Consider the following 21,674-nt stretch of genomic DNA (forward strand, 5'->3'; position numbering starts at 1 on the left):
AACATGTTCTACCATGCACAATAACAAAGTGCTGAAACCTGGAGGATAAATATCCGCTTTTTCCAACCAATATTTGACAGCTCCCAATCCAGCCCAATGTGGAATGCTGGTACATAATGCTGTCACATCTAGTGTGCACAGTAGCCAATGTGATTCTAACTGAGAAATTTCTATTACTGACAGGAATACTGTAGTATCTTGAATTCTAGGACTAACCATCCTTAATAAAGGCTGCAGATGTTCAGTTAAGAATGCTAATAACGGCTCTGTTAGAGATCCTATAACGGACACAATCAGCCTGCCAGGTGTTTTTTTAATTCTGTGAATCTTGGGCAAGAAGTAAAGGATATGCTTCTAGGGGTCATCCACTATTAAATGCTGTTTAACCTGTGGGAAGATCACTCCATCACAAGCAAAATCCAGAAAAGTATCAATCTCTTTCTTGAAATGAAAGGTGGGGTCAGGTAGCATGGGCATATAATGTCTTGCATCCCTTAGCTGTCTACGAGCCTCTGATATATACTTTTCAGTGTCCATAACCACTACCGCCCCACCTTTGTCCACTGGAATAATGACAATATTTGTGTTGTTCTTTAGATTTCTGAATGCCTGTTCATCAACTGTCAGATTTTGATTCAATATTTTAGCTTCACAATTCTTAAAGTGTAAATCTTTGATAAGTGACTCTTGGAATATAGCCACATGTTTATCCATTAGGGGCATAAATTTGGATTTTCGAAAGCAAAACTCAGAAGATCTTTGAGCCCTATTCTGGGCACCAAAGTATAATTTTAAATTAAGTACTTGACAAAAAGCCAACAAATCATCCACCGCACTATCTTCACTGGCAAAAAGGTCAGGTATATATTTAAGCCCTTTATAAAGCAATTGTTTTTCTACTTCTGTTAAAGTTACAGAGGAGATGTTAATGAACATTGTACACCGTATTTACCAATATCCCAATGCCTGTAGTAACATTTGTACATTGTTTATGTTTTTTATGCTTTCTACCTCCTCTGTGTCGTCTGTACCTAAAGGGTAATCCATGCCTCTTTGCTTCTTTGAACTAGGTGATCCCTGAGTAACTGATTGTTCAAATCTGTAGCTGATGAGTCCTCTCCTGAGGTACTACTGTATTCTGTACCAGACATTTTAAGAATTGACCTATGTCTTTTTCGTTTTCTTCTCCCCATATTACCCCCTCCCTCAGAAAACTTAACACTCTTCCTGAGGTCAAAAGGTTTCCCTCGCTCGTAATCTTTAATATCTTGATTAAACTTTGGAAGTTTTTTGTTTTTCAAAGATTTCTCTAGGGCTAATAAATCCCTGGACAATATAAACACTCTTGGTATCGAGCTTGTCCCTCAAATAGTTTTAAGTCCTCACGTATCTATTGTACATCTACATAATTCTTATCAACCATCCTTTCATAATAAGAGGACAACATGTTGACAAATGTCACTGATGCATCCTGCTGTGCTTGTGCCCATTCCTCAGTCAATATATCATCTGTCATGCTTACATATGGCACTGTCCGAACCCTAAGGCCTCTAGGTGTTATGTTTTTGGCCTGACAGGCCTTAAACAATTTCAAGTGCCACACATTGGTACGTACAATGGTCATACCCTTGGTTAGTTTACTAAATAACTCACCACATTGGTCGACCATATGATGAGTATCCACAACACCCATATGTCCCCCAGACCTATCAAGCCCAAAAACATGTAAATCATGCTTGTCAGCAGACAAGCCTTGCAATATGGTAACTAGATCCATTTTCAAAAGTGACCTCGATATGCTTCACTCAACTAATTTAGGTTTTGTGTTTCAATTATTCCCCCTTCCCTACTACAGCAGAACCTGCCACCAATTCTGACTTTGGAAACACCAACTCAAATGATCTTCACCTTATTTGTCTTCCACCTTATACAGAGGCAGCCCATAAGAGTTTATTTTTTTAAAAACAAAAATTTAACCTAAAGATATTTTGATTTATACAATATCATTAAACTCTGACTGTCGGGAAATACTGAATGCATTTGCTCAGGCTGTATGTATTTTACAAATACACTTAAATGCTGATACCCCCATTTGGATAACAGCTCAAAACCATATAATACAAGCTAGAGTGATCTTTACAGTCATTATCTTCCACCTAATACAAAAAACGACCCATATTAGGTACAATTTTTCAGATGTAAGAACTGACAAAACAATATTTTAATTTATACAGGTGTTATTCAAACTCTGACTGTTGTAAAATACTGTAAAAGAAACCTCACAGTATGTGTCCTACAAATATAAGTAATTGCTAATACCCACATTTGGTAGATAAATCATACCCATATGACCCTTCTGGTGTGTCCAAATCACAGATAAATTATATAACATCTTATTTACTCTACAAAACAGTTATTACCTATTTGTAACACACCAAGTATGTCCAAATTGGCTCCTGTAGTAACCAAATACTGGCCAGGGCCATATAACAATGACAGTTTAATGCCAGAAACTGTTTATATCACACACCCAAGCCCAAGACAGTTTTTCCAGCTCATCTTCGTAATATCGTCAGCCATTATATTTCTCCAACACTCTATAACATTTATATCAATCCAGTTGTTCTGTACCATTCAAAAGTGATTCAGAACAAACTGAATATAAAGTATATATACACAATGCTATTATCCAAATGTATTCAGTAGATCCGGTCTGTAATACCATCCCTTCCACAACACAAACATTTCAAAAAGATTTTTCTGTGGGGGAAAAAAACATTCATTAGACCCAAATAATAACACACAGTTGTCTGAATAATGCTGATCCTCAGGCCACAAAACAACTATAATTGGCATGAAAAAAGTGCCCTTTGTTATCCAGTCCAAACCCAAGCTAGCCTTTCCCACTCCATATCTTCAGCTATTATAATCAAATTCACTTGTCATTACAACGATGTTGTTACATATCCCCGGGAACACAATTCAAGAACCATTTCCAAACATCCAAATATTAAAGAACTAATAAATGTAAAACATAGAGGATAATCCCCTCAACTTTGGCCCTCTGATCAGTTCCTAAATATCCGTCATAGGCCCTAAGGTTATTTTCAATGTTCTGTGATGTTATGACCACAGTTTTGTTGGTTCTTTATCACCAAATGATGGATGTAGCCACTCAATATGGCTAACGCACACCATATACATCTTATTTATGCCAAAAGCATAAGCCCGACATGCATGACACTTCAATCCATTTACAAATCCTATTCCACAGGCCTTTACAGTTGTTCATACGCTCATTAGCGGAAGAAAAAATGAGTTACATCAATAGATGGAATTCAAACAATGTCCCGTTCCAAAACTGAACATACAAATTTTAATATCCCATGTTCATCATTTTTTCTGAAATAATGAGCCCAACACACATAACCCTTTAATGCACTTAAATGTGCTGTTCCACAGGACTTTGTAGGTATTCATGCGCTTGTCAACAAAAAACACACACAGAGGTAGCATCACTCAATAAGATTTGGACACTGTCCTGTGCCAAGCTAACAGTACTTACATATTTCAATGTCCCATATGAACTTATTGAAAACAACCCCAAGCACTTAGTAAGTTTAACCCAGATAAACACGATAGTTGAATCTTCCGAAAAAAACACAATATGGGAGATATACGGTCAGAATCCAAATGATCACAGTAGTTGGATCTTATGACAAAAGCATCATAAAGGTACTCGGTCACGGTGGTTTTACCAAACATATTTCAAATGCCTTGTACAAACATACACTTAAACATAATGCCAAATTTCATTTTATGGTTATTGACAAAGTTTGGGGGGGACAGGAAACATGGCATGCAATATTAAATAAAAAGGAGAGGGGTTGGATCATTAAACTTGGGGGGTTGTTTTCACCAGGGCTAAATAACCATATGTAATATATTTGTATAATTACAGTTCTGACAAATGAAGTTGTTGTTGCTTTAAATGTTGATGCCTGATTAAGTAATGATGATTAATCATGGTATAAGTACCATAAGTATTGGTGACTTATGCTTTTGATTCGATCACTGAAGAAGGCAAGGTTGCTGAAACCGGTCTGAATTTTATGGTGTTGCCACATTAAAAGAAGTTCAAACATGCTTACATGGTGCTGGCTTTGCTTTTTTGGAGGTATTGGATTTTTGGGCCTGTGCATCAGCCTTAACATGCGGAGTGTGTCTTTGAAGGTTACTTATAGTATTACAGTACAAGAAGTGCATTAACTGGATGTCAAGTTGACCAATGTTGTAGGTGGGCAACAATTTAAAATTGTCCTTGTACAGGAAAGAAAATTTTACCAATTTATACCTATTAACAGTAACCATCCCCTTCAACAGAAAAAAAGAACACCAAAAAGTCAGATGGTACGAGTTGCCCATATGATATTCGACTGCGGTGACTGGGTAAATGAATTATAATGTGTGGCTAAGCTGTTTTTAGAAATAGGATACCCCAAACAACTAGTTACCAACCTGAAAAAAGAAATGCAAGAAGGATAGGGTGCCAAATTCACTCCTCTTCTAGGTACAAAGTGGAGGGGTAAAAAAGTACAGTTGTGTACACTTACCATAAATGTAGATGTTGGAGTGTATTCACTGTTGCAGTCAATACATTTGGGTAATCCTGCTGGCAGGTTGCCCTCAGTCGGCCTGAATTCCAAAGTCTCGGGTCCTGGGTCGGTTGCTGTCACCCCTTCCCTGACGTCAGGTCGTCAGGAGTATAAAACAAGCAGCCAACGCCATTTTCTTCACTTTTTCTTGCCCCAGATGTCAGGTGCCCCCTAAAAGGGTAGGCAGAATTTATAAATATATAAAAATACTTGCACCAATATAAACTTTACCTTCATCTACAAGCAAATATACCACATAGGTCGTATAAATCAGAGAAGGAAAGATAAGTTACAGCAGAAAAAAGGGGGATGGCGGGTGGGTAACCTGGACTGCAACAGTGAATACACTCGAATACACTCGAACAGCTACATTTATGGTAAGTGTACACAACTGTACTATGTTCTTCATGTTTCACTGTTGCAGTCATTACATTTGGGTAGAGTCCCAAAGCTATGGTTGGGAGGCTGGAGCTAAACAGCATTAGGAGTGGCTATGAGGCCCTGCAGAACTGCAGTGGCAAAGCCTGCCCTGGATTTAGAGTACAGTGGCAGATGACAGTGCTTTGTAAAGGTGTGCACTGAAATCCAAGCAGCAGCCTCTAAAATGTCTTTGGTTGATACTCCCCTGAGGAAGGCTGCTGAAGTGGCTGCAGCTCTGGCTGAATGTGGCCTAATGTCCTTAGGCACTGGCTTGCCATGCTGTGAATAGCAGAAACGAATGCAGTGGCCTATCCACTTTGAAATAGTCTGTTTAGAGATGGCCTTTCCTTGTGATCCCTGCAGCATGTGCCACTAGTAATTGCTCTGTCTTCCTGAAAATTTTGGTTCTCTCCAAGTAGAATCTAAGCTGTCTGTGTACGTCCAAAGAATGCAGAATTCTCTCCCCCTTGTTCTGTGGATTTAGATAAAAAGTTGGCAGATGAATAATTTGGTTAAAAACCACACTGGACACCACCTTATGCATAAATGTTGGGTTTGTCCTCAGAGAAACCCTGTCTGGATATAAAGTGATAAACGGTTCCATAGCCATAACTGCCTGCAGCTCTGAAACTCGTCTTGCAGAAGTTATTGCTAGGAGCAGAGCTGTTTTCCAAGATAAAAACTTTATATCAGCAGTAGCAGCTGGCTCAAAGGGAGGCAGGGTGAGTTTTTCCAAGACATAGTTGAGGTCCCATGCAGGTATTGGTGATCTCCTTGGAGGCCTTAAATATTTGGCTCCTCTGAGGTATTGCCTTAAAGGATGAGAAAAGATTGGTGGCTCTGTATTGTAATGAGCCGAAATGGCAGAGGCATGAATTTTAAATTATGAAAAAGAGAGGCCTTTGTCCAGCATCTCAGTTAAGTATTGCAAAATATGAGGAATATTTGGTACAGCTGTATCAGTTCCTTGTGCCTGGTTCCAAACAGAGAATCTCTTCCATTTTCCAGCATAAGATTTTCTAGTACTAGGCCTTCTGGCTTCCAAAATGACATCCATCACAGCTTTACTGAGAGGTGTGTTTTGAATGACTACATTATCCGCCATGCTGCCAGGTTTAAGGTCCTGAGTTGGCTGTGCAGGATCTGATTGTTTTGCTGGGACAGTAGATGAGGTATATGAGGTAAGGTCCAAGCTGGGCATTGAGACAAGTTCCTTAGGATTGGGTACCAGTAATGGCGGGGCCAGTCTGGGGCAATCAGTATCATCTTTTGGCTTCTCCTGTCTGACCTTTAGGAGTACCTTGAGGAGGAGAGGCAGTGGCGGAAAGGCATATACGGATAGGTTTTTCCAGCTGAAAGATGGGGCGTCCACTTTCCATGGTTGTCTGTGATAAGTCCTTGTGCAGAATCTTTTTATTTGGTAATTAAGAGGGGAGGCAAATAGATCTATGCCTGGGCATCCCCATTTCCTTGTTATCATGCTGAAGACTTGTGGATCCAGCTTCCACTCGTGGGGATCCACAAGGTTCCTGCTTAGTTCATCTGCCAGAGTATTTTCCTTTCCTGGCAGGAATTGTGCCTGCAGATGCACTTGGTAAGTCAATGTTGTGTCCCACAAAGTCATGGCTAGTTGGCATAGGGGGTAAGAATGTGTGCCCCCCTGCTTGTTTATATACCACATGACCGTGGTGTTGTCTGTCTTTATCAGTAGTTGTCCCGGATGAAGTAGGTCCTTGAAGGCTGTCAGGGCATTTTGAACAGCTAGCATCTCTTTTTGATTGATATGTAGATGCATTTGGTTTGAGGACCATGTGCCCTGAATGCATTTTCCTGCCATGTGGGCCCCCCAGGCATAATCTGATGCATCCGTTGTTAGTGTCTGCCTGGCTGGGGGTAATGTGAATGGCTGTCCCTTATTCTGGTGACAAGCCTTCGCCCACCATCGAAACTCTTGTTGCAGGCAGGGGATGAGTGTAATCATTGTTTCCAGGCTGTGGCAATGTTGAGTCCAAACACTTTTTAGGTACCACTGAAGTTTCCTCATATGCAGTCTTGCATATGGAATTAGTAGGATGCATGATGCCATGAAGCCCAAAGCCTGCAGAATTTTTCTTGCAGATAACTGGGCCTTTGTTGCCAACATTTTGAAATAGGTAGTCAGTTGCCTTTGTTTGTCTGGCATGAGATAAGCCACCTGGGCAGTTGTATTTAAGCTTGCACCTAGGAATATTATCTCTTGAGAGGGTACTAATTTTGATTTCCTTTCGTTGACTGTGTACCCTAGGCATGTTAGAAGTCTTTTCACAAATGCCAGATGTTGTAGAAGAATGTCCTTGTTCACTGCTTGAATTAAACAGTCGTCCAAGTAAGGATATATTTGTATTCCTCTTTGTCTACAGAATGCAATTACTGGTGCCAGGCACTTTTGTAAAGACCCTGAGTGCAGTAGATAAGCCAAAGGGCAGTGCAGAAAATTGGTAATGCATTGTGCCAGCTTTGAATCTGAGGTATCTTCTGCATGATTGTCTGATTGGGACATGCAGGTATGCCTCTTTCAGGTCTAAAGTTACAAGCCAAGAATTCTTGCCCAGCATGGGCAGAAGCTGCTGCAAAGTCAACATTTTGAATTTTGGTATATCCAGGAATGTGTTCAGAATAGATAGGTCCAGTATTGGCCTCCAGGCTTTGTCCTTTCTGGGTACCAAGAACAGTCTTGAGTAAAATCCGTGTCCCTGCTCTTGCTCTGGTACTTGTTGAATGCCCCCCCCCCCCATGGCCATGAGGGATGAGACTTGTTTTTGTGCCTCTGCCCATTGATTTTTTGGCAGATCTGGCCAGCCGTTTGCCTTTGGCAGGGTATGGAAATGGAACTTGTAGCCTTGTGAGACTATATTTAGAACCCACTTGTCCTGGGTTATAATGTGCCAATTTTGAGAAAAAAACTGCTATTTTTCCCCCAAGGGTGCTTGCAGGAGGTAAGTACTTGGTGCAGGCAGGGGAAGTCATTGGGACCGTTTCCTGTATGGTTGTGATTTGTCTTCTCCAATTTTGGAGGCAGAAGCACCCCACTGCTTTGACCTGTATGAACCTTGCGCCTGGGATCTGCCTCTAGGGCATCTGGATCTGCCCCTTTGAGGTCTGTCTAACACAGGAAAGGACCAATTCTTTGTAGGCCAGTGTCTACTAAACCTAGGTGGCTGTACTTGTAAACAGTATTTGACAGTTTGCATAGATTTAGCTTTGTTCTCCATTTTCTTTAACACCTCTTCTGCCTTAACACCAAACAAAGTATCATGCTGTAAAGGTGCATCTAATAATTTAACTTTGACATGATCAGGCACTTTGTTCCTTTAACCAAGCATGCCTCCTAATTACAGAACCCATAACTGCGGCCCTGCAGGAGGCCTCCAAAGAATCAAAACCACATTGCAAAGTATGCTTTTCAACTTGTTCAGCTGCATGCAATAAATCCTGCATTTCCTTGTTTTCTGCACAGAGTTTAACAACATTTTCTGTTTAAGTAATGCCATGACATGTTGCTGATATTTGAGCATATGAAACTGACAGTTTAAGGCCCTTACAGCCTAGGTAGCAGATGTGTAAACCTTTTTTCCCCATCTATCCAGTGCCCTAGAATCTCTGTCAGAGGGGGTAGGGTTTTTTTGCAGCGGAAGCCTTAACTCCTTTGGGACCCTGTGAAATAGTTTCTGGGTCTGTAGCAGGGTTTTTAAAAAGGAATTTATGAGAGTCGGGTACCCTGTAGTATCTGTCAGGCTTAACAGGAGCTGGAGGTAAGGAGTCAGGGGTCAGACTAGACTCCGAAAACACATCATCTACAATGTCTAACACAGGTGGAATGGCTAGAGGCCTGTGTTGAGGTAGTAAAAGGAAGTCCCGGAGTCTCTTTTTAGATTCTGAAAAATCTTGGCTTTCCCAGTGGAAATGCTCCCTCATGGTGTGCAAGGTTTCCAAGAATAGTCCTCTGGAGGAGAAGCTGAAGGTATAGATTCTTCAGCATCAGAATCCTCATAGGGGGGAAGAGAATATTCCTGATCAAAAGAGGAATCAGAAGAAATAGAAACCTGATCTCAAGATTCATAGTCTGTCTCTTGCCTAGGCCTCTTATCAAGAGAGAGATGGGAACCCCTGATCAAGGTAATCAAGTCTTCGGCCATTTTGAGAATCTGTTTTTTGGGCATAGAGGCCTGACCAAGTGGCTCTTGCGTTGGTTTCTTTGCTTTAGAAGGTGCTTTAGTCTTTGCCTTTGAAGCTGAAGTCAGTTTAATGTAAAGATGTTTAGGTCTGAATACACCCTCAGAAGCCGGTGCCTGCTCAGCGGCTCCAGACCCACAGTGTCCGAGGCTCCAATACCTTGAGTTTCCAGTGGCATAGCTGACTCCACGGGGGAGTTGTTAGCGGCCTGCGACTCTAAAGTAGCGGGCGTCAGGGGCTGCGAAAGCGCCTCACTGAGAACCGGTGAACCAGCCGGACTGGCTTAGGAGAAGCTTAGTCATCGGTTTTGGGTCTCGATTGTTTCTCTCTCTCTCCCTTTCTTTGCGTTTTTTGTGAACTCCGGTAGTCGGACGGCTGTCCGACGAAATTTCTGGATAATTAAACCAGCGTCCAAAATAGTTTAAAGCAAAATCATACCGATGCTTAATAGTGCGTTGGTTAAATCTAGCACAAAACCGACAACCAGAAACGTTGTGATCAGGGCCTAGGCAAGGAATACAGTAAGAATGAAAGTCCTTATGAGGTATTTGCTTTCCACAAGAAATACAACTATTTACTTTTTCTGACATCGGTCTGGAGCAAGAAAAGTTTCCCCAACGGGGTACTTAGCTTTATTGAAGACTTCGGATCTGAAACTCGAACATGAAAATCTTAGGAGTCGGCCGACCGGCACTTGCGAACTGCTTCTGCTTTGGGCACTGCCTGGCAAGAAATACTGAAGAAAATGGCGTCAGCTGCTTGTTTTGTACCCCTGACGAACTGACGTCAGGGAAGGGGCGACAGCAACCGACACAGGACCCAAGACTTTGGAATTCAGGCCGACTGAGGGCAACCTGCCAACAGGATTACCCAAATGTAATGACTGCAACAGTGAAACACGAAGAACATCTACCAATTTAAAATATAATGAACGTCTTATGAATGAAATAGAATCAAATTATACAAGATTCTGGATATTGAAATACAACCAAGATACAGCTGTAATACAGAAAAGGAGTCAAAAATATTGGGGATTTTATTTTCAAGATTGCCCAATAGTCCAGCCATTTTTTCTAAACCCCTCTTATACAGTTAAAATAGGGATGTAACATTAAAAAGCATCTTGAAAACAGTGCTGATAAAGAAAGACTAGGACTTAGGCATGATAAAGTAGGCACACACAAATGCAGTATGTGCTGTCAGTGTTACTTTGTGGCACACCTCACCAATATTAGGCTCCCTACTGCCAGCATTGCTATTACTGTTAATAAATACTTTAATTGTCTCTCAAAAGGTGCAGTTTAATTTGCCTATTGTAAGGTGTGTTTCTCATTTTATGAAGGGAAGACAGAGCGAGCCCTAAAAGTAAGGGTTTATGAGCATTACTACGAGATAACTAAACAAGTGGAAACAAATGCATTTTATTGACATTTAAAAACATGTAAGAATGGTGCATTCCATTTTTGATATTAGAACAAGTGGAACCAAACCCTAGGGGTGGACAGTGAGAGATTTTGCCATTAATTCCAGATGTTCAAGTAATTATACCTTAATACTAGTCTACTCCCAGGACTTAATGGATAGCTGTCGCTATGTCAAGTTTTGAAAATGCATGCAGCTAAACTATAACAACAACTTTTTTGTACAGGAATGTTTCTTTACATTATAAAACAATACCTTTACTCACTGGTTGACGAGAGGGCCATTGTCAATAAAATTAATGATGCTATATTTTAAAAGTTTTTAGTAAAAGAGGTAAAGTGTAAGTGTTGTTTTAGAAAATAATATATTGGTAATAATTTTATCTGGAGTGTGTTGTTACTTTAATAAACTGATGAGTTTGAGAAAATTTGTTTTATTGAGACTGACTTAATTTTAACAGGAAGTGATGTAATCAAATGTACTTGCATTTCTTGTCAGTAAGATTTAAAAATTAACTGTTTGGTTTACTGAAGCATTCTGATGTAGTCTTTAATAAAGACGAAAGCGCTCAATAAATTCTGTGCCTTGTAAAAATTAATGCAGTTGTGTTGGTTTGGAATCCTTCTGTAAACCATTTCCAAAATGTTTTTTGTGGTTATTAGTTTTCTGCTTTACTTCAGTGACTACAGACTTTGTGTTAGTTACGTCACCACTGCACCCTGGAAGCTGCAATGAAAGTGATTTCCCATCAATGCATCTATTCATTTACCAAAAACTACAACATGAAGTAGTGGTTGTATGGCAAAGAAGCAGCCATACATGTCCCAATGTGATGTATGCAACTTTGAAAATAAGAGTAACTGGCTACTTTGAAAGGCATAGGGCACTGTAGCAGAAACACCCCACACCGTGTATAACTGCTGCATGACAAAAAGTGCTGCAATGATCCAAACCAGTTTGCCTCCTACACATGATGCTGATGTGTATGCAAATGCCACATCCACCATCAGAATTATGCCATCATGACTTGGATTCTAAACTTCTCAAGAGGCCCCCAGATGGTTAAGTTAGAATTAACATAACATTATACTATGAAAAAGTGTGTGTGTGTGTGTGTGTGTGTGTGTGTGTGTGTGTGTGTGTGTGTGTGTGTGTGTGTGTGTATCAAAGAAAGTGCAGGATCCACTTCACCCCTAATGCTGCAGCTTGTAAGGAAAACTGGACACAAGTAGGCTATCAGAGAAGATAAGGACATATGTGCTAATTGGGAATGCATACACACAAGATGATACAACAGTCACTCCTGACTAAGCATGCTCAGTAAATAACTGCTCTCACTTTTGGCATACCAAATCCAAAAGCCTATAATATACTACTATCTTCTTACTTCATTGCTCATTATGAGCTCCTGCAAAATTCCTACTTGTAATTCAGTGAAACCTCTTGAAATTGTGCAATTTTGACCAAGCAGTGTGGGAATGAAACACCATTAAACATTTACAAACATGCACTGCCCGACAACATAAAAATAAACAAAGTCAAGCAGCAAAGAAGCACAAAAAAATCTTGTGTACTATAAAATGCTACAGAAATAAAGCATATATTTAGAAAAAATGCAATCCACAATAAAGAGGGGAAAAAACAGACATTTTTCTAAGTACTATACCAATAGAAGTCCATAAACTGTGTTAATGATAGAATTAAACAGAAGTTTTAGTTTGTATCAACATTCACATAGCAAAAGGTAAGAGAGTATGCCCATTCCCTTAAAGGAAAACTAGCTGAATTCACAAAAATAGATTGCTGAAAGTTTTGAGATGAGGTTGTTCTTGCATCAAATTTCCTCCCACATTTCCCATAAAATTCTAGACATACAAGTCTTAACATTTCCATGATGCACATAGGTCATGATTTGGCTTATCTAGTTTTTATACAGCCATCTGCCTTTTTTAACTCTTAACACAACTAAGGAATAAATACAAGTAAGCACTGCTTTTCATAGAGCTATAATTAAACAAACACTTATGGACAGAAAATGCAGAGAAATAGTCCTGTTTTTTCCTAACTATGGAAGTTTTAACCTTGGGATATTTGTTTAATTGCGAAGCGTTCACTCACTGCATCAAAAGCATTACACATCTCCATTAGACATCCTAACTGAAATTGTCATTTTAGGCTCCTACCAGCTGACTGTTACTGGGGCCATTATAACCGGAGGATAATACTAAACACACAGATGCACAGCATCTACTATGCAATGCAACTGAAAAGTACCAAAATTGCATCAAGGTTTCTACTCCTCGTATCTCTGTCTTGGTAAGTATTAATGCCTTTGTTCCACTTCACTTACTGCTTACCATACAGACTGCATCATTGTATTCATTTTAATTCACTGTTCATCCACTGTCTCACAGACTCACCCTCCTCCAGCCATATATCCTTCTAAGCCAAAACTACATCCTTTATACTCCCATTCCTCAAGAATTGATTCTTTATTTTTGCCCATCTACTAAGCCTTGCCAGGTCTTGCACAGCTGATCATTCTATAAACTCTGTCCTTCAGTGTTTACTCTGGCAATTCTCCTTCACAGTCTTCTAACAATCAGTGTATTCTGTGCAGATCTCTTTACATAATTAGACATGCAGAGCTTTTGCTAAAGCAATTAATACACTACATAACAATGCAAATTTTCTAATGCCACTTTTTTGCTGTTTACAGCAAATTAACACTGTTTAAGGCTACTGTATGCCTGTATATTTTACTTAACCTATAAGGACTTCAAATCACTCCATATGTGAAAAATTCTCAGTGGTATCTTCCAATTTGGGTAGTTTTCCTTTAAATAAAGGCTTTGTACTCAATGGCTTTGGGTCCTGAAGGGATCTAAGTTGGAGTGACCAGTTAAAAACTGTTAAACAGTGATAGAATGAAGAAAGAAAAAGTGGAAAAAATGGAGAAGAAAAAAGTCTTTACCTTCAAGATCATCAATGGTCTTTTCCAATTTGGCCACTGACCGTTCAGCAAATTCAGCACGAGTTTCAGCCTAACAGAAACAGGCACAGATCATTAAGTTTGTGATTACATTGCATAAAAATGAATGACAACAATTAAGGGGACAATGACTTATCCAGTCTGCCAATGCCACCACTCTCCTGTACACTAAGTTAGCTGTTAATTCTCTGTAATCAACATCATTCATGCCCATCCCTTATCAGAGCTACCCCTGCCTTATTGTTCTGATTTTCTTTTCTGAAATCACTGCCTCTAGAGAAATCTTTGTCTATCCTTTAGTAAGCCCCTTCCGATAAACACATTTTTCATATCTTATTCTTATTTTCAGAATGATGTACTTCAAAGATTAATTCATAACTCATCACACTTAACCTTATCTATGTCCCTCTCTATCCTTTTATCCAGCACTTGTGAAGCTTATCTGTAATGTCCCTCTCTCTCCTTTTATCCAGCATCTGTAAATGTTTGTAACTGTTGCCAAACTTTACATACGTACCTCAGAAATCTGTACAGTTATAAAACAAGTTAGAATGCAGGAGTCTCCTTTTAAAAACTGAGCAGATCCCAGTAGAATGTCAAATGTCTCACTATAAGGTGGTGGAAGGTTGGAATAATGGTTAAGGTGCTTACCTTGCAGATACAAGGTGCAGGATTTGATTCTCACATGGGGTAACTGGCTAGGCTTAAAATGGCCCACAAGGGCAATTAACCTAGTACTAATCTATGAACCTATAAAGTTCAACCAAGCATGTAATCCCAAACACTCAACAACATGTGACAGTAAACAAAGTCAACTCAGTTACGCAGGTTAAAATCATCCAATAATCATAATCGTGTCACTCACCTCCTTCAGTTTGTCTGATAGAAGCTTAATCTCTTCCTCGTATTTGTCCTCTTTCAAGGAATACTGAAGGACAGAAAAGATAAAAGCTCAGAAAAGGAACACACATGTACAAGAAAAGCAATGCATGCACAAAAACCCAAGTGCACTAACATGTGCAAACTGCATGCACAGCCTCTCACAACACATCCAAAACCAATACAGGCTCCTGCTAACTACTGTATACAATCACTCATTTCCTAAACTAAATAAAATGGAAATCATGCTAAGAGTTGCACCCAACAGATCAGGAACTGTCTTTGTATGTACCTTGTATGGTACTATTTTTATTTATAAATGCTTTCCTGTAAGAAGGCAGAAAATATTATGCTTCATCTATTATCTGGACAGGTAGTTTCTAGCACTACAATCCCCACAATCCCAAGCAGCTGATTGACAGGGCACTAGCAGTACATGGAGTACCAGTTGCCTGTAATGTACCACTACGTTGGCAAAAGCTGTGATACTCTGCCTGTTCATCTTGAAAGAAGTGCAAGCAAACGCCTACAATTAGCTCCTCTCCTTAGAAAGGCAAAACTTGAAAAACACTGGGCATAACTAAGCAAAATCCTAAACACATTTCAGGCCATTAACCCTCCTCAGCACTAATGTTTGAGACATGTGAGAGTATGGGATGTCCAGAAGCACAAGTAAACCACAATGTATCCAGAATTAATTCAGTAATGTAAAGTGTACCACAATACCCAGTGGGGAAAAAAAGAAGACTGGGCCAGGTTGGCACATGGAAGAGAGGACCTTACTGGTGAATGTTCTCTCCTAAGTGATAAAAATGTGACTAATGTTTACGGTACAGGCACTCCCCATAAACCAGAACAAGTAATGGGAACAGCGGGTGTTTCACAAGTCATGGAGTGTTAGTCTGCACAGTTGCACAGACTGTTTAATTATGAATAATTAGTTCTACTACTACTTTTTTTTTGAGTAATGCACTTCAATCTACTCTACATCTGTGCTGGAAAAATACAAAGTAGTCTTGACCAATTAAACTAATGACATGTTTTGGTTTTTCAAACTCACTTAATAGGCTACTGTACATAATTCTGAAACTAAGCCTGCCAAAAATATCTTAAGACTGGTAAACTGTTTAAAAAGATGAATCATACTCTCACCCACATTCACCCACACACTTACATAGACCAAACCACTTCCAATGCTTTCACATTTACAGGATTGCTTTCAAAAGCACACACATACATTAGGGCTTGATCATTCCTACTGCTTTACTTGGGTGCCAACATCACCATGGGCATGCTACAATGCAACCTTTCTGTGGGGCACTACACATATGACACACAGCTGTCAGATCCTTTACAGTTTTCCAACCTTCAGGAAATACTGTTTTTAATATACCATCGGTATCTCCCCAAACCATACCACACAGTTCGTGGTTACGGTACAGAACAGCTACTCCATTCTTCCTGCACACCTTACTTACTCAGATACGTAACTGCCTGACTGTTTCAACAAGCAGCACATACAAGATCAGGCAAAGTGCAATTCAGCTTGCTTACCGCTAGCTTGTGAGTACTTAGGGAAAGGAATCATGTCCTTCTGCAAATATTCTTATATTTATGTACTTAATGCAATTTCATTTTCATCTCTGAAAAAAATCTGATTACACTGAGAAAACGTGTGTATACAAGGCCATGCAAATTCACAGTGATAGTAACCAAACCCTAGATGCAGGAGCTGAGAAGGCAGCAGAATTATTAGCCACTGGAAATGCCACCAATACTGTCAAAAGGTGAAGCTACAGCATCTGGCTTCAGCTGTACATACAAATAAAGTCCTGACTGCTATCCAAATGAGCAGAGTTCAATTAGTGGCTAATGCCTTTGAAGGACCTAACAAGGGAAGACGGGCACTTTCACAATGGAGGCAGGGAGGGTGGGGAGGAGCTGGACATGCACTGCCACAATTCCTCAAAGGAAGGACTGGCGATGCAAAAGTGCAAACACTGTGTTGCTGTTAGGCTCACTACACCACCGCAAGAGGTGAGGAAATAAGCCATGACATGGAGAAGGCACTGTAGGGGTCTCCACAGTGAAACTGCACAACTGCCATTCAGGGGTAGGGTTATACCACCACAAATGCCCTCATTGCCAGCATGCTGGTGAGGGTACAAAGCAACCTCATGGATGACAGGCCTCTCCAGACAACTCATGTCTCATCATATCCTTGTTCTGCCCGTCTCTGGGTTATTTGTACACAAAATATAAGAGCTAAAGACTACAATGGGACTGGAAGTCTAGGCTTCTTAAGATCCTGACAGATCAATAGCCAAGCAATTACTCATGATCCTATCTTGGGTGAAACTTCCACATAAAATAATAAACTGTTTCAGTCCCTATGAGGGAAGGTTGATAGCAGACAGAAGGCAAAAACACTGCTGCTAAACAAGGTGGCTAAATGAATTACCTGCAAAGTGCATTTAAACATTTCCAAGTCAGACAAAACAGAATTCCCACTTACTGTATCCATCCATCCACAGCCCCTTTTTTTACACTTTTGCACATGGGGTTGGGGTGTCACTTCAACAGCGGTAATCATCTAGAGCAAAGGCTCACACCACTGGGTGGTTAGCCCTGCCACTGTTATTCTTCCATACCACACACACTCATGCACACACACCTATGGCCAATTTAGTGTGTCAAGTCCACCTACTGCATGTCTCGAATGTGGAAGGAAACCAGAGTATCCGTAGGAAACCCACATGAACACAGGGAGGACATGCAGACTCAACACAAAAGACACCCCAGTCAAGAATGGAGCATGGGAACCTCTTGCTGTGAGGCAAAGGAAAGTTGTGTAAAATATTACTATAACCATAGATGTCCTTCTCTTCCATGTTGCAGTATTCTACATATGGGTTTACCCTTCAGCTTGTCCGGCCAGGTTTCCAAAGATTTTCAGTCCCTCTAGGTGCGTTGGACGTCTGACGTGGCAGCAGTTACTTGGGCCATAAAAGTGACGTCTGCATGCACCAGCCCTCAGAACATAAAAAGGGCCCCAAAGTCAGAGCCAGTCCTACAAGGGCATAGCCTGTCCAGTGTCACCCAAGAGAGCAAGTGCAGTCTCACAAGAGGGGAAGGAATACTGCAACATGGAAGAGAAGGGCATCTATGGTTATGGTAAGACTTTACACAACTTTCCTATGTCCTTCTATTCCAATGTTGCAGTATTCTACATATGGGTGAGTGCCAAAGCTCACTGAGGATTGGGAGGTGGCCTAGATGATGTTTCCAGGAATCCATGTAGAAAAGCCCTGGCAAATCCTGCCCTGGCTCTGGAGATATGGTCCATTTTGTAGTGTTTGGTGAAGGTGTGCACTGAGGACCAAGTAGCTGCTTCAAGTATGGAGTTAGTGTCTAGCCCCTTAACTCATTAACCCCAGAGTACTTTCTCAGGGCACCTTAGTGCTTATATCAGAGCGCTCTCTGAGATGCAACAAATTGTATGCTGCTCCACCAGAGAGCCTTCCACAAGCGCCGGTAACTTTGCAGACCAGTTTTAGCTCCACTGCTAAAAATTAAGTTGAAAAAGTACCTGAATTTTGTCGGGTACCATCTCAACTTAGTTTTCAGTGTGGAGTAACATCAGGTTAATATTTAAATTTTATGAGAAAATCGGCTTGTGATCACAGCAATCCGATTCTGTATGTGTTCCAGGAAAGCAAGTGGTGGCAGACAATCGGATTCTTGCAATCTCAGCCGCAACTTGCACTTCAGTCTATGTATTGGTTCTAAATCCTAAGTTGTTTTACTATATGTCTTATTTGTTAATTAATTAAATGTATCAGCAAATAAATTAATTTAATTTTCATGAACTTTCACTTATACGTTTGGCTTTTAAGATGGAACATTCCTTGTGGCTCCCCCCTGCTGTTTGAACTTCATATGCAATGACACACATCTGTTTTTGATTTCATGTCCTACACAAAATCCAAATAAGCCCTAGTCTTGTAATTTCAACACCTTTCTAAGTTTATAAGGTCAGTACTTAAAATCTGCCCCTATTATTGCTCCCCTCTTACTTTAGGCTTTGTCCGGATTTCTTGCCGCAACGCGATTCCAGCATAAAAGTATTGCATACTTTAAAGGAACAGTGTCAATTTTTTTCAAGTCCCAGTGAGTACATTAAGTGGACTCATGTCATTGAATCTGCACTCCTTTGCTTCAGTTTTGTGCAAATTCAATGTTTTTGCTTTTGCAGCGGCGCTGTCACTCTAGCCAGGTAACACCCTCTGTTCCTTAAATGTGACCCTGCTTGATTTTTCTAAAATAGTTTTTGCTCCCAGGGTAAAACAGGAACAAGGCTGCTTTGCTTCCAATCATGTAAGCCTTTCACCTGATTGCATTACTTTGACAGTGATAAACTTATGGCAGTCTGTTTGTACGCATTCGTTACTGTCAATGTTTTGCTGCAATATAAAAATGAAAACATATTTACGGAAAACTTTCACTGTACCACATCACAGTCTTTAAAAGTTTAAAAGGACCAGTGTTTAAATATTAGTTTACATGTTCGGAAAAGTGAATTGAGTAGCAGGCTTTACATCATGTATTTTTTGAATAATAAGAACCAACATGCCAACATGTCTAGACTGTGGCTGTGGTAGTAGCTGCGTGAAAAGTTTTCATCTGTCCAACTTTTCCCAAACTATTCCCGTACTTCTTTTCTGTTCCCGTGTCCTTCATTGTTCTCACAGACCCAATAGTACCAGAAAAGTGGTGGGAAGTGCGGTGTTTGCTGACACTAACATCAGCAGCTCATTTTTTCTATGAATTCTAGGTATCAGCAAGGTTCACCATACTTGATAAGAAACTGCGTATGATGAAACTTGAACTACATACTAAGTACTTCAAAGGTGCAAGCTTCTGTTTCCACAGTATTATAAAAAAAAAAAAAAAAAAATGGTTCCATTCACAAAAACATGGCTTTACATTGTAACGTAAAGAAATTTCTTTAAAAATATTCAGCAGAGATGAAAGAAAGAGCTGATGCATCTGAGTGTTTACTAGTTTTAAAGGAGTCAGCCATTTTAGTTATTGTTACATTGGCTTACTTGATTACTTTGCTTTCTTCTGTCAGATATGTCATTTGTTCTCTTATTGCTTTCCCATTTTGGTTTATTTAATCAAGTTGCCAACTGAATGGGCCACTTATTAAAAAAAAAGTCTAAAGCATCACTTTTAGTGAATGGAGACATTTTTATGTATATGATGTGTGTATGTCTCCTCTTATCATCTCATCTCACTCTGTTACACTTCACTGCTTGTTTATTTTGCTCCTAATACTATGGTTCCTTTGCTAATTTTCTTCAGTACATTTTGAACCCCTCTTGCAATCATCCCTATTGCTAAAAAATCTCCTTTCTATCTTCCTGTGTTGACTTAGTTCTTGTAATACTTTCTGCTGCTTTATGAAAATAATATTTTGTATGGTTGTTATTCACTTTATGATGTGCATCCATACTTATACTGTTTTCTTATTTCTCAGACCCCCACCCCATTTTATTAACATCCCTTTCCACTTTCATTTATAACCTTCTGATTGAGTTACATGTACAAGTCTTAACTGTAGCTCTAAAGTGTCCCCTCAAATCAGATAATCCTAATACAACTTATGCAGCAGGGATAATTAACTTATCCCATTTAACTCTTGCCCTCTTCAACTCCCAAATAAATTTGCATTATTAATGTATTTATTTACTTATCCATTGTTGAGCTGGTTAGTGCCTGTAGACTAGTGGCTTCTTTTCAAGAGACCGGAGGTGGTATTTATACTACCAGGGGAAATTTGAAAAGGGCATCAGGGAACTTCCCCTACTCTTTTCGAGTGGGGAATGCATTTTGTTGTTACACTTCCAACTTCCATTCTGGGTGTAGTGGCAAGCTCACAGAAGCAGGAAGAAGCATGGAAGACATAAACATGGCAGTGAATGTGCTTTCAGTTAAACAGCTGGATAATGAGGAGGTAGCAGTCAAGCAGATGCAACCTGAGTTGTTTGCGATGGTAGTCGAGCCCTCACAGGATGAAACTATATAGAGTTTGGAGGTTACAAAGGTGTGTGAGCATTCAGGGAACATGTTTGCAGGCAATGAGAGGAGAGCAGCATGTGTTCATGAAAATGTGCAGGTGGTCGAACCTTCACAGGACTCAGATGGGTTATTTCAGCAATGATTGTTCGAAGATGAGAATGATGGCCAGGAAGGATGTATAATACCTCTTCAGTCGGAAGGGTTGCAGGATATTTTATTGCAGATGGTTATAAAATATTTTTTTGTTTGTTTTTTTTTTTTATGTATTCAGCTTTCAAGCGTATACTTGAATTAACAGGAAACAAATGAAATGAGATGGGAATGAATATCTAAACTTGTGAAGAACAGATGTTAACAATATTCAAATATGGTCTTCAAGAACATTGGTGATAAATAACAGTCTGTAGAAATGTTGGAATGCTGGATAACAAGAACAGTGCTGATAAATATATCCAAAAGTTCTGAACGTATATTTTGGTTCTCCTGAATAATATAAACTGTAACAGTCTTCTCTACTGAGTAATGCTGGGGAATGTTACTGAAGGGTAGTTTGGGGAAATATTTAATTCAGGTACTTGTGCATACATCAATTTTATTGAAGGGGTCGCTTGGGTGAATACTTCATTTGGTGATTGCACATACTAGGAAATGCTACTGAAGGGTCGTTTGGGTAAATGTTTCACTTTGACTATGCATAGCTCAACATTTTACTGAAGGGGTCAGTTGGGTGAATGTTTCATTTTGGTGCATGTGTATACCTGAACATAATAATGAATATGTTGCTTGGTGAAATAATGCATTGTATATCAGGGAAGTGCTTCTGCATACATGGTCAGACTGCCACAACATGTTTGGGTGGGATGAAAGGCTGTGTGAGATATATTATATTGTTGATTTCTGGCATATCTCACCCAGATATTTTAGACAATATTGCTGCCTTTTTCACTGCTGTGTCCTATTCTAACTCGAGGGATGGTTGGGAAAATAAAATGATTTACTACTTTTGGAGT

At 39.8% G+C, this 21,674-nt stretch overlaps 1 protein-coding gene across 10 annotated transcripts in view; it reads right to left on the reverse strand.

Annotated features, from left to right (window-relative positions):
• Positions 1–21,674, reverse strand: part of TPM2 (tropomyosin 2) — a 762,558-nt gene that overhangs the window by 247,293 nt on the left and 493,591 nt on the right. For all 10 annotated transcript variants that reach the window (XM_044078451.1, XM_044078461.1, XM_044078488.1 and 7 more), the window contains 2 exons: positions 14,567–14,629; positions 13,684–13,753 (listed from right to left, as the gene is read on the reverse strand). In XM_044078451.1, coding sequence (XP_043934386.1) covers positions 13,684–13,753; positions 14,567–14,629 — 133 coding nt within the window. The remainder of the gene's footprint in view (positions 1–13,683; positions 13,754–14,566; positions 14,630–21,674) is intronic.

The sequence above is a fragment of the Protopterus annectens genome, chromosome 1.part1 (genome assembly GCF_019279795.1).
Source record: "Protopterus annectens isolate FY-2018-M chromosome 1.part1, PAN1.0, whole genome shotgun sequence".
Lineage (NCBI taxonomy): Eukaryota > Metazoa > Chordata > Ceratodontiformes > Protopteridae > Protopterus > Protopterus annectens.